This window comes from Sprattus sprattus (assembly GCF_963457725.1).
Source record: "Sprattus sprattus genome assembly, chromosome: 5".
NCBI classification, from domain to species: Eukaryota; Metazoa; Chordata; class Actinopteri; order Clupeiformes; family Clupeidae; genus Sprattus; species Sprattus sprattus.
Window position 1 is genome coordinate 24,308,588 of NC_137924.1, and position 13,021 is coordinate 24,321,608.

General features: G+C 40.7%; 2 protein-coding genes across 3 annotated transcripts in view; one reads left to right on the plus strand and one right to left on the minus strand.

Annotated features, from left to right (window-relative positions):
* Nucleotides 1-555: 555 nt before the first annotated feature.
* Nucleotides 556-2,832, plus strand: tyw5 (tRNA-yW synthesizing protein 5; the record flags this gene model as incomplete). The annotated part of the gene is given in 9 exon segments (XM_080839722.1): nt 556-716; nt 783-852; nt 953-997; nt 1,320-1,421; nt 2,033-2,133; nt 2,196-2,292; nt 2,295-2,320; nt 2,499-2,631; nt 2,635-2,832. Coding segments are annotated over 9 exon segments (933 nt in total).
* A 7,719-nt stretch (nt 2,833-10,551) lies between these two features.
* LOC308365883 (leucine-rich repeat flightless-interacting protein 2-like) overlaps nt 10,552-13,021 on the minus strand; it is a 41,102-nt gene continuing 38,632 nt past the window's right edge. For both annotated transcript variants that reach the window (XM_080839500.1, XM_080839499.1), the window contains 5 exons: nt 12,967-13,016; nt 12,736-12,856; nt 12,550-12,629; nt 12,281-12,385; nt 10,552-12,195 (listed from right to left, as the gene is read on the minus strand). In XM_080839500.1, the coding sequence (XP_080695626.1) occupies nt 12,085-12,195; nt 12,281-12,385; nt 12,550-12,629; nt 12,736-12,856; nt 12,967-13,016 (467 nt within the window). In that variant the 3' untranslated portion in view covers nt 10,552-12,084. The remainder of the gene's footprint in view (nt 12,196-12,280; nt 12,386-12,549; nt 12,630-12,735; nt 12,857-12,966; nt 13,017-13,021) is intronic.

A 13,021-nucleotide genomic window follows, 5' to 3' on the forward strand; every position in this document is an offset into this window, starting at 1 on the left:
TGACTCTTTAGCCATTTTGGAGTTGATACGCTGTGGTCGTGACATGTGCATATTAGTTAATAGATATGAAAAACAAAGTATTATTAAAAACTTACCAGAGCTCAAATTTTCTCATGTCACCAGGAAGACCAAGGAGGAAGGAAAGGGGTCCTTTGAGTTAAAGCTGCCCTAAATTATTCCTGATTTTTTTCCCAATTTAAAAAAGTCTGATGGTGTTGACGAAAACTCTGGACACATGTTCAACTGACCAGAAAGTACATTCAAAATGTTTCAAAATTATTTGTTTTAATGCTTGTGAAAAAAATACTATGTTATTTACATATGATATAGATAAAGTTCAATTTTATATCACTTTTCAGACTTTTTAAAGCAATGGAGTGTGATGTGACCTGCTTTCGGACATGGGTTTTTGTAGGTACTGGTCACATATCATATCATTAAGAATAAAAACAAAATGTGAGACGACAACAAAACACACTTTGTTGGGCTACCCTTGTCCTGTTGATGAGTTTGGTGAGGCTTTTAAAATATATTACGTACATTTTTTTCACAGACATGTTTTGTCCCAGGTCTCAAGAATCACTGCCTGCTGTCCTAAAGGGTGTTCCTTTAGGGCCATGCCTGGAGAAATGGAACGTGGATTACCTTTGCGAGAAGGGATGTGACAAAGAGGTCAAGATACATGTCGCCTTGGTGCTCGGTGGTTGGAAATTCTTGTTCACAAGCTAAACCACTGTCCAGAGTCCACTGGAACTATTTTGAAGGGACTGATCTCTGTTTAGAACACTTCTGTTTGGCAAGTTTGTTCAAATAGCATCAGATGCCAAGCATCTGGATTTCTTCATTAGTGAGGTAAGTGTCCTACCTTACATAATGCTAAACGTTTCATGAGCACTATACTTTTATATCTATATCTATTTCTGCAAATACAATTTCAACTTGTTTTTAACAGAACGAGAGCTATTACTTACGTTCACTTGGAGAGGATGCACGCAAGGTATGTGTAATGGCCTTTGGGAGACCTTGCACAAAGATACTAATGTCAGGTGGTACCCCGATTGTCCCTGAAAGATTTTAGCCCCAGTGTCTCTTCCAATAAATCATAATTAGCTTCAGGAAAGACTGGATCCTCCTCATCCTTTTGATGAGTGATATTTGCAACTGTTCAGCCTTCTGATCCACTGAGATAACTCTATTTAGCCCAATCCCTTAAAACTAATCATCAGTAATTTAGTAAAATTTCAACATTACATTTCAATAATATAAGACTACCATTAAAAAAAATCTTTGCTCTGTAAACTATTGTCTTGTTTTCTTAGGAGCCTGCTGACCTCAGAAAGCAGTTTTCTGACTGCTTTTTTGGGCCTCAGCAGTTTTTCTGCATAAGCTCTTGTGGACTACAACTCTTGACCCATTTTGATGTGAGAAATTAGTGCTCTGAATAGTGCTTCATTCATTTATGGAATAATGTTTTTAAATAAAAGATGCGATGAAGACATGTAAACCTGTAACATTAAAGAAGACATACTGTATAATGCCTTTTTCATTTTTTTCTCTTTCCTTTTCTGTGCATGTAAATGGTCTACAAAGTTACAAAGCCCAAAGTACACGCCATTGGGAGTAACTCTCTCCTCGTTGGAATTCCAGGTCTTCTCCTTTGTTACATGATGATGCAAATCTTGTAACACAATCCTTATTGTCCATCTAGAAGACACATGAGAGCACACTGGGTTCATCAGGAGTGGGGACTTTAAGATACAGGAGCCCTAACTGAGCGTTTCAGACAGAGGGTGAATAGATATGTACAGTATGAGAAAAATAATGGAGCATTAAAGCATGTAAATGTATTCTAGTAGACCGCAAAAATTAAATTATGAACATTGAAACTGAGCATAATAGGTCCTCTTTAAAGTTGTTACATTTATTGTAAAGCAAATTACAAAAGTTAATCATCATAACTGTATTTTTGTACCATACTGTGTGGACACAGTAGCATTATCTCTCTTTTATTCATGCATTATTTCCTTGTCAGGTGATGGACAACCTGTTAGCCCAGGTGACTGGTAGGAAGCGTGTTGTCCTGTATAGCCCTCAGGAGGCAGAATACCTCTACCTGTCAGGTAAGCCTTCTCTGTGGAACTTCATAGCCAAACAAAAACTATAATTATGTGATGTGTAGGATGAGTATAGTTTAGCCCACAGCCCACATTTATCTTACAATTTTGTCCCATCTGCTTGATTTTAGGTAAAGAGTTTGTGAAGGCCCAGCACTGTGAGTGCGTACTGGAGCCAGGGGGGACCTGCTCTTCATCCCTGGTTTGTATAAAGCAGTGAACTAAAAGAAGCAGTTTTGTAAGCAAATGAAGAAAATAATCTTTTCCTTCCAGAAATGAATGAAATATAACATGGATAGTACATGACAATTTCAGTTTAATTTCTAAACTAGTTTTATGTATTCATTATTATTTATAATTATTACATCTTCATTTTGTTCACAGCTCTGTGGTTCTCACCCTGGCCCTTCAGTTTGGCGTGGGTGTGAATGTGTTTTGGCGGCACCTGCCAGAGAACAGCTATGACAAGAAGGATCCGTATGGGAACAAAGACCCGGTGGCAGCTTCGCGGGCCCTCTAGGCTCTGGAGAAGGTGCTGGGTGTCCTGGACGAGCTCCTGGCAGACTACAGAGACTTCTACGCCCGCAGGATGGTGCTGCGCATCCAGAGCCGGGCTTACTCCACTCAGCCAGCTGAGGCTGGACAGGACTGCAGAGACACAGAGAGCACTAGCACCTCCAGTGAAACAAATCTGGGTCCTGCTCAGACTGAGACATAGCTTGATCTCAACTGGTTGCCGTGGGTTGATGTTTTTTTAACTAAGTTAGTGTACAGGTGACTTGCTTCACATTTACCTGTGGCTTGAACCTAAATGAAACATTTACCAGGACATAAGGTAACTATGGTAAATCACCCTCATACAAACTTCATCTTTAAAGTTGTTTCACTTTAAAGTATTCATATTTAAGTAAGAATATGTTAGCATTCCCTTACAGACAGCTGGTCTATGGTTCATGTTTCGTTAGCTTAGCATGCTACTTGTGATAGTGGCAAGTGGTTGCTGTGATCATGATCCATTGATGACAGTAGCCAAGTAAAGCAGTGGATAAAGCAAGGTAATTTAAAACATTATGTTCGGGTGTTTTTTGTTACTTTGAATGAACTCTAATAAGTTTGCTAACAATGATGTGATGTGGTTACAGGTACAGCAGCTCACCAGGCACTTGCTGCAGTCATTCTTGAAAAAAAGCGCTTGTTGAGGAATGCAAGTTCCTCAATTTCAGGTATGCCCCTATAGTTCTGCAAATGCTAGTATTTCTCATATATTTGCACATACACATGAGCACTTTGATCATATTTCTGAACTTATTTGTCTGTTTTGAGAACCATTACAAATACAATAATTCTGAAATAACTGGATGACGTACACTGTGAAGTATTGTATAACTGATTTTCCATTTTGTGTGCAAAATCAGCTGCTAAGGCCTAACTGCTAAGCAAATCAGAATTGAAAATCAAATGAAGCCTCATCTGATACTTTTCCTGGAATAGCATCAAGTGGTGAGAAGTGTGTCACTGACTGGGCCTTTCGGGTTATGTATGTGTTTTTCAGGACAACTTTTGGAGAATTTCCAAAACCATATACTAATGTATGTAGGAAAGCGGTTTGCCTACAGCCCCCCTGTATACAAAACCCGGACATTGCTTGCAGCAATTGATTACAACGATCACAACCACCGCCTTCCTGCACATGCCAGGGATGGACACTGAATGTAAGCTTTATTATAACAGTAGTGTATTACCAAAAATAATTAGTTCTTACCTAAGCAGTGGAATTGTGCAATTACTTTACTAGGTACAGACGGTACTTCAACAAGAAGTCCAAGCGCTAGAGTGCATACTGTATGTGTTGAAGGAAAGCAAAGGCTTCCACTACATTCCAGACCTGCAGAAGGCCATCCTTGCTGAGAGGCTGGTAAGTGGAATGGGCCTTCCCAGAATAAAGGGTCTAAGGCCTGAGGATCCCAGGCGCTTGGGTTTGCTTGCTGCAACGCAGCTTATAGGCCATAGGCTAGCTCTCAGAAAGGGCCTAGAAATTGACTTCCGTTCCAGTATCCTGGGAAATGCTTTTTTTTTTGTTTTTTATCAAGTACAATAGTTAAACTTCTTCCACAAAAAGTTCCACAAGCAGGAATTTTGCAGTTAGTGAGTAAATCGCCTTTTGAAGTTGGAAATGTATGAAAGTATGGACATAAACTCAGCACAAAAAGTAGGGAAACTTACTTTTGTTTGGTAGATTATTTCTTTGCTGTATGAATGCTTCTTGGCAATACATTTTATACCGTTGGAAAACCTCCTTTCTTCCCTTTCCGATGGTGCCACATTTGTAAGGAACAAGCATTCATAGGATGAGCTGCAGAGCTGAGTTTGTGGGTTGCGCCCATGAAAAATGTGCCAGAATAAACTGAAACTAAGGAAATTTGTGTTTGGTAGATTATTTCTTGTTGTAACAACGCTTCTTGGCAATGAACCATATACCATTGGAAAGCCTGTTTACTCCCCTTTCAAATGGTGCCACATTTGCAAGGAACAAGCATTCGTAGGATGAGCTGCAGAGCTGAGTTTGTGGGTTGCGCCCGGGAAAAGTTTGCCAGTATTAGCTGTTTGGCAAATGTTTCACCAGGCGCAAGAAGCTCACCATGGGGTGTAATTTTTCACATACCACATTTCAGATTAGACTATATAGGCCCCTTAACTGATATTAATACCAGAATATTAAGATAAGTTCCAAATAATTTCATATACCTTCAATGGAATCAAATAAAACATATACCAATATTGTCGTCACGCCCCTGTCTAGGGCTTTTAGGACATGACAAAACGAAAATGAAATGGACGAACAACGGAATAAAAATAATCATTTATTTACAAAAATAGAAAACACACACACCACACACACATGAGAGAGCTGCTGCTCTCTGATCCCACACACACTCACACCACACAAACATACACACTCACACAAAACACACACACACACGAGAAAGCTGCTGCTCTCTGATCCCACACACACTCACACACCACACAAACATACACACTCACACACACAAAACACACACACACACACACACACATACACACGAGAGAGCTGCTACTCTCTGATCCCCCCCCCACACACACTCACACAAACACACGTACTCTCTCTCACACACACACACACACACACACAGTGGTTAAATTGGGCCGGGGCTGTCCGGGGCGGAGCCCCGGCACATAAGCTGCCGGGTCTGGAGTTCTGCAAAGCAGATCTGCTGCGCAGCAGCTCCAGCCGATTTTGGCAATCTGCCTAGTCCATTCACAAGCAATGTTGTCCTACTCATTTAAAACTTTTCCATTGCAAATCTATGTTGTTTTAAAACACAAATATAAATAATGGTAGGGAAAGGCTGGCCTAGACATCTGGAGCAAGTTTGAGAAGTAGGCATATCGCGCACGAAACTTGCGCAGCAGCTCCTCCTCCGCGATCAGACAACACAACGTCAATCGGTCATCATCAGACATATCGTAGTAGACAGGTGAATGGCGAGGTAAGAGAAACAAAATTAAAGGTGCACGGTATTTTGAAAGAGGTCGATCATCACCAATAGGCTAATATCATTAGATATGGGCTTGCATTTTCATTAAGCAGGAAAAATTAACCTTAGACATGCAGGGATAGCCTGCTACTGGTGTGTCAACTCGCAAGCGCTAGTTAAAAAGAACAATGCTGCTAATTCTAAATGATTTAGCAAGTAGTCTATGCGATCTCCGAATCACATTTCTCATTCCTAGCTGGATGAATTTCAAACTTATTTGTATCAATGAATCAGCTCTTAATGTGTCCTCATCAAACACACTCAAAATCTACAGAGTACATATTAAGCAACATATAAAAAATGCTGGAGTTGTTGGCTGCTTGCTTCACTGCTTGTGGATGGTTGCTCATCATCTGAATCTTCCTCCTGGCTATGCATTGGTCCTTGAACATACACTACACTCAAAAAGTTAGTGATATCTGGCTTTTGGGTGAGTAGTGTATTTTAGCATTGACCCTGTGAATATTTTTTTAGAAAAGTAACCTACTAACAAATACTAATAATTGTATTAATATTGATTGATTCACATCCATATGAATGGATGACATGACAAACAAGTGGTGGAAAATGGAAAGTATTTGTTAGTAGGTTACTTTTCACAAAGTTAACTTTAACGGTGATGTGTTTTTTGTTTAATTTGGCAACTTATTTACTGCATAATCCTCGAAAGATTTGTGAAATTTGCCCCTCCGGATCAGAGCCCCCCTACATAGAAAATCCCAATTTAACCCCTGCACACACACACACACACACACACTCACACAAAACACACACACACACACACACACACACACACAAACACACATGTAATCCAGGTGCAGGGCCAGACTCCCCCATCTCCAACTCCAGCTACAGCTGCGCACCAACCCACCTACAAGACACAGAGCAAAACAGAAAACACATTTGTTACGACCCTGTGGGTCATCCATTGTAATCACAATGTACCACAAATTTGATCATCATAAACGATTAAGCGCTCCAGAATAGCCTACTCACGCTAAAGTGTATCATCATCATCACTGTCATCACTATCAAGAATGTCCTCTTGACCAGCTGTTTTGGAAGCATTCTGACAGTTCTTACACCAACAAAGGTCAGTACAGTTCAGGTTTGATGATTTGCAGGAACACCGTTTTGTAGCACATTCACCCGTTTTACACTTACAGCTGATCAGCATTAGCACGTCTCTAGGAGGGATGATAGCAGGGGAGTGTTTCCAGTTCACAGTATTCACTGTCCAACATGTGTACAATTGGCAACACGGCGTTGTTCTCTCTCCCTTTCAGCGATATCCACTCTTTTGCGATCTTCCTGAATGTGTCCCATCTTGTTCGAGTTAAAACGCAGGTATTTTCGTCACAATTCTCTAAAATATGCATACAGCAAGCAGGATTTTCCTCTGAACGCAACCGCTTTCGACTGGGCGCCGCCATCTTTGTTTACCAACAAACTGCGACTCACTCACATCACAAAGTAGTAATCGTGATCGCTCATTGGTCGGAACTGGATCAGTGACGCTTCACACTCACGTGAATCATACCGCGGCAGATAAGGTAGTTCGATATTCAGAGTCAAAATGCAAAATAAATACAGGATTTCAGCGTGTGGAAACTTCATGTAAGCAGGATGGTGTAGTACACTTTCAGAATACGTTGAGAGATTTTATTTCCCATAATACTGGAACGGAATGATACAATAGAAAAGCTAGCCTATGGCCTATTACACTCACATCTGAACTTGTCAGGACTCAGGTTTCACGGGGAGAGGGTTAATGAAAGTTAATGCTAAACTATTTCATTTTTTCATAGCTGTGTATGTAAATAATTAGCAAATAATACAAAAGTGGTGAAAAGAAATGTTTTCATTTATATGTAAATAAAAAACAATGAACATCAAGTGTTTTTTTAAATTGAACATAACATAATAACAAAACTATTTACATCAAACAGCTCACCCTTAATCCAACATATATTTATGACCCAAGGGGTCAGGAAATGTAATCCTTATTTTCCAAACACAGCAGCTTGGAATAATTACCCTTTTGCCGTCACCCAAGCGGCCATGCTGCCACAGTACAAATTGGCGGTATGCCGCTTGTCTGTACTGTCGCTGCTCCACCCCTGGTTCCTGTTTGTCATCAAGAGCAAACACGTCGTTCCATGCAGCACGTGCCAGCCGTAAAACGCCCATGTCAAGAATATAAAACTGCATATATGCCATACTGCTGATGCAGTTCTCAGGGGCCTGGCGGCAGCAGAGCCTTTCTAGGTCTGTGCTCATCTCCCCGCAATTATTGCAGGTGCACCAATGTAAAGGCCTCCCATATGGCACTTCAGGACTTTGGGGAACCTCTAACAAGGTCAACGTGTCGAACATCACGCCTGGTAGTCTGGACATCACCTGTTCCAGTAGCACATCTTTTTGGAGGTTGGTCAGGGAACGAACCTTTGTCTAAAACATAAGCCTTTTTTGTTATTATTTTTTTTACTTTGGCAACTGATAAATATTTCCATGGAGTATTGTTAACAAATAATCAAACCTGTATTTCAGCTGTTCTTCTCTCCTTGAGCTCCTGTAGCCTTCTCAGGTCCTCTGCCTCTGCCTCATCCTCTGACTCTTCCTCCCACTCTTCCTCTTCCTCCCATTCTTCCTCGGCCTCACACTCTTCCTCTGCCTCCCCTCCCCCTAGCTCTGCCTCCCCTCCCCCTAGCTCTACCTCCCCTCCCCCTAGCCCCCCCCCCCCCCTCCCCCGTCTGCTCCCTTGACTTCTTCCTCCACTCTGGCTTGTCTCTACCTCAGAAGACGCTGAAGTTGAAGTTGATTCCTGCAATACAACCATCGAAAAAACTGTTGTTGACATCCAAACTTCATACACCATTATCCATGCATGGATTATCCTTTCGAATTTAGCTAGTGTTAATAATAAACTGTTTCTACAGTCTTTGACGTTAGTTATTGTGATCTGTCTTATGTCGATAAAACAACGAAAATTGATGTATTGTGATGTACATCCCTGCCAATGTAATTAATGAAGAATGCAACGTAGGCTGTAACCTTATCAGTGTCATCCCTGTCTCTCGAAGATATGCAGATTTTGTAGATGCCAAAAGACATCGACCTCAGTCCCGTCTCAGACTAGCATGTAAATAAGTTTATCACACGCGAAAAATGTGGTCAGTCTTCCTCAATCTCACGCAAAGTAAGCCTTGGAAGTTTACAACCGTGGAAACCTAACTTCGCTAGCTTGTCACAAATTACACTTTCCATTATGAATATGTAGCTTTTTGATGTAACCAGGGTGCGATTTGCCGGGGGGGATGGGGGGGATTTACCCCCCCTCTGGTTTTTACATCCCCACCTCAGCTGGATGAATTTCATACATGGGGGGGATAACCCTCAATTATTAAAAAAACAAAGAAAAACAGACAGGTTGTGACAGCGTTTTCTTACACTTGCTTACATCGCTGACACTAACGTCCACCTTACCCGAACTGTCGGCATTCTCAGAACTCGCTGGCTTTCCTTACTGTACAAGGAATATGAAAATAGCCTATTTGTTCACTGAATTAGCGAGTTCTGTCCAAAACAGTTGCGTTTCAGTTTCAATTTCGGTTTCAGTATTTCAACGTGAATGAGAGGGAGCACAAGAATTGAGCGTCTAGCAGCGATTATCATATCATAGACATGTATGATGCATAAAGAGAATTAGGCCTATGTATTGCTTGTTTTTTTTTTTTCATGATAAAAAAAAAAAAAAAAACATCCCCCCCTCTGGTTTTTGGACAAATCGCACCCTGGATGTAACAATGTTGTATTCGATTTCACGTACTCCACATTCAAACACTTAAAAAACAATGTAAATTGGCTAAAAACGCGAGCAGTAGCCTAGCCTATTTCGTCGAAACTAAATGTCATTATTTTGGTTATTTAAGCATTCATCTCCGATATCACAATAAATAGAACTATGCAATCATATTTCTGTAAAATATTTGAATATTCTTACCATCTCGGTCGACTTAATTTGTTGGTTTCCGATTTCTAGTCTCATTTGATCTTCAGCTTCACCTGTAGGCGAAGCTGTCTGTCGCTGCCCTATCAGAGTAGGCTGCCCTATCTGAGTCGCGCATGCGTAGTAGTTACCGGATCGTAGTCGCTTGCTTCACTTTGCGACACTGTTACAACGAGCCAGGTAATCCACCAAGGTTTATGATGTTAAGCTGCATGTTTATTGAATTATTAGTTAAGCAGTTCATTCATTACTAGTAAAAAGTAATACAAAATAGCCCCATATGTTGACGTTGAGCCTTATGCTGTTAACCGTTTACAACACAATTAAATATAACATTAAATGTACCCGTATTATGTGTTAAGACCAGCCCCATATGTTGACGTTGAGCCTTATGCTGTTAACCGTTTACAAAATTATAAAACATTACGTTAAATAAACCTACATTATGCGTTAAGACAAGCCAGATATGTTGATATTGAGCCTTCTGCCGTAAACCGTTTGTGTTTGAGCATGCGCGATGTGTGGTACTCAGATAGGGCAGCCTACTCTGATAGGGCAGCGACACTGTCTATATCGTAAATGTGTTTTTACGACACTTGCGTACACGTTAAATACCTCCAATACTTCAGGGGGAGCTACAGGCCAAAACTACTTAATGCTCTTTTTAAAAGGCGCAGAATAGTATTATTGTGGTGTCACACCTCTGATTTATGCCAGAGGTGGTATGTGGAAACACTCACATTTTGAGCATTTCAGCAAGTAGTATCAGGAGTTCCAGCAGGCATGACCAGTTGATCCAGCAACGTGTTATACATGTTGTGTGAATAAACTACACCAATGCTCACACTTTTATCAGAGAAGACATTTTATTGCACAAAAAAAATACAATTCAGTAGGTTTCCTTCAACCATTTTAAAGCTTTGTAAACAAGGTGAAGCAGCTTCTCACCAGGGCGAAGGTTATTATCGTAGTGATTTTCTTACTCAGCGAGGGCTTTTAAGCATCACTAAATATTTCTGTGAACCTTAAAATACAATCTAGCCTCAAAGCTGAATGTTTTAGCTATGCCTGAATGTCAAAACATACTTAAAATATCTCGCCAGTCAGGTGTATGAAGGCTACAGTTTACTGGGGACATTGCTGTAAAACTACTCTCAAAAATTGCCATAATAACCATACACTTATGACAGAGGTTGTGAGTAAGCAAAATAATTAGTGACTCCATAGTGTATTTGTGGACAGTTCCTTCAAAGGCCTTTTTCTGTATATAGAGTTTCATACATGTCACATACATTTGCAAGTTCATTTCAATCATAAGATAACGCTGACTGTAAATGTAAAGCCACCATCCAGGGTGGTGGCAGCCAACTTTGTGCTAGCTATTTACCAACAGCAATGTTCCTGCTCAGCAATTCCTCTGAAAAATATGCTTTATCAGGTTGCTCTCATTGATTCTCCATGTCAATGAAACAGCAGGTACATTCAAGAGTTACTTAAATCTATAGCTAAAAGGGTGGGGGAAAAGCACCTCACACCCCAACAAATCATCTGAAATAAAAGCCTGTGAAATTGCAAGTGCAGATACAATATATTTCCTGATTGTGCAACACTATATCTAATGTGACAGGTGTCTGTGTAGGTATACACTGAATTAATGCATTCTCAACTGCATGTCCAGAAGCTGAACATTTACCCTTAACACCCTTGGTCTCAGACACACAAACATAAGAAAAATCCACATTTACATACTTGCATACATTCCAGACAAAAAAAGAGAATGGTACACACTTTGGCTTAAGAAAGCATGTGAAAAGATGCAAAGTTTGAGTTGAAGGGTCAACATATCGATCAAGAGAGAGAGAGAGAGATGGTAACACTAACGGACACCCATAAATGATTTGTTAAAGCTGCAGACAACACTGTTCAAGATGTCTGACGGATGTAAGATATGGTTAGGCTAGTCTTATTTGTCATCAGCCAGGAGCCCATCTGAAAACCCAGTCTCCAATACCTGATACCTCTTTTACCTTTATCATTCGTGGGTAAAGGCTAGAAATTGAAATAAGATTTCATTCCAATTACAGCATTGCATTAACCACATTGTGCTTTTCGCAGGATGACACACACATACGCAAAGAGTTTATTTCTCAACAGTCCTGTATGTGCTTTCCAATAGGATATCCATCCTGATAAGTTCATTTGAACCAACGGTGGGAGAAATAAAAACATATAGGCAAAAATGGCACGTTTGCGTGTTGATACATCAGAGAAGAGTCTTCTTCGAGGAGTGAGGCAGAGTGCGAAGAGCAGTGGGCCTTCAAGGCAACCAGCCAATCAGGGACAGAGGTAACACTCAGCATTTAGCAGTCATGAGGGCGTCCCTTCCTCACTGCGGACTCGTTGCGTTTCCACGGCCCACCTTCAACTTTTCCAGCCGTTTGTTCAAGTGGCTGTTGCTCGCCTCCAGTTCATCCACCTTATCCAATGCTGAGCGAAGCTGCAGAGACAGAAAAGAAGCCAGGTATAAGACTGCAGACCACTGACTGCAATAGGGGAAGCATAAACAGGCGTCCATATCATACCTCTCTCTGCATCTTGCGTTTCTCAGCTTTAAGGTCGTCCTCTATTTTCTCAGCATTTTCTGATGCCGATTTGTACCGTGTCACCTGACCTTCCAACCGGGAGATCTAATCAGTGGAAATCAAGAAATCCAAATCAATGAAAAAACACTACTGATCAGCAACACACATAAATTAATCATTAGTTATACACAACATGATGAGTATAATTACACAGTGCAACACACACAGAGACCAACAGTTATGAGAAACATTAGTCTGATAGCACTCACATTTTGTTCCAGAGCAGTAACTTCTTGCTCTGATTTCACAACTTTAAATTTGAGGTCACTAATGAGCCGGTTGGCATCTCCTGAAAACCAGACAATTAAAGTTTTAATTAAACCTCTTTACAGTACTTTAATCACCCCATAAATAGATTTAAAACAGATAGCATACAGTCGTAATGTAGGACATACTTTGCATGTCAATAATATTTGGATCGCTACCATTCTCCAACTCCTCTCCCTCAGGGCTAGACCCATTGTCTGTCCCGTTTCTCGGTTTTCTCTGCTCCATTTGTGCTTTCAGGTTTTTAACCTGGGAATTAAAAAAATAGGATTTAAGCAAATCCTCTAGGGTCCTTTTCAATTGATTTGAGAAAACAATATTGCTCAGAGGAAACATGAGAACATGCTGAGGTTTCTCACCTGTTCTATGAGGTTCTCCCTCTCATCCACCAGTTTTCTCAAGCGGATCTCTGCA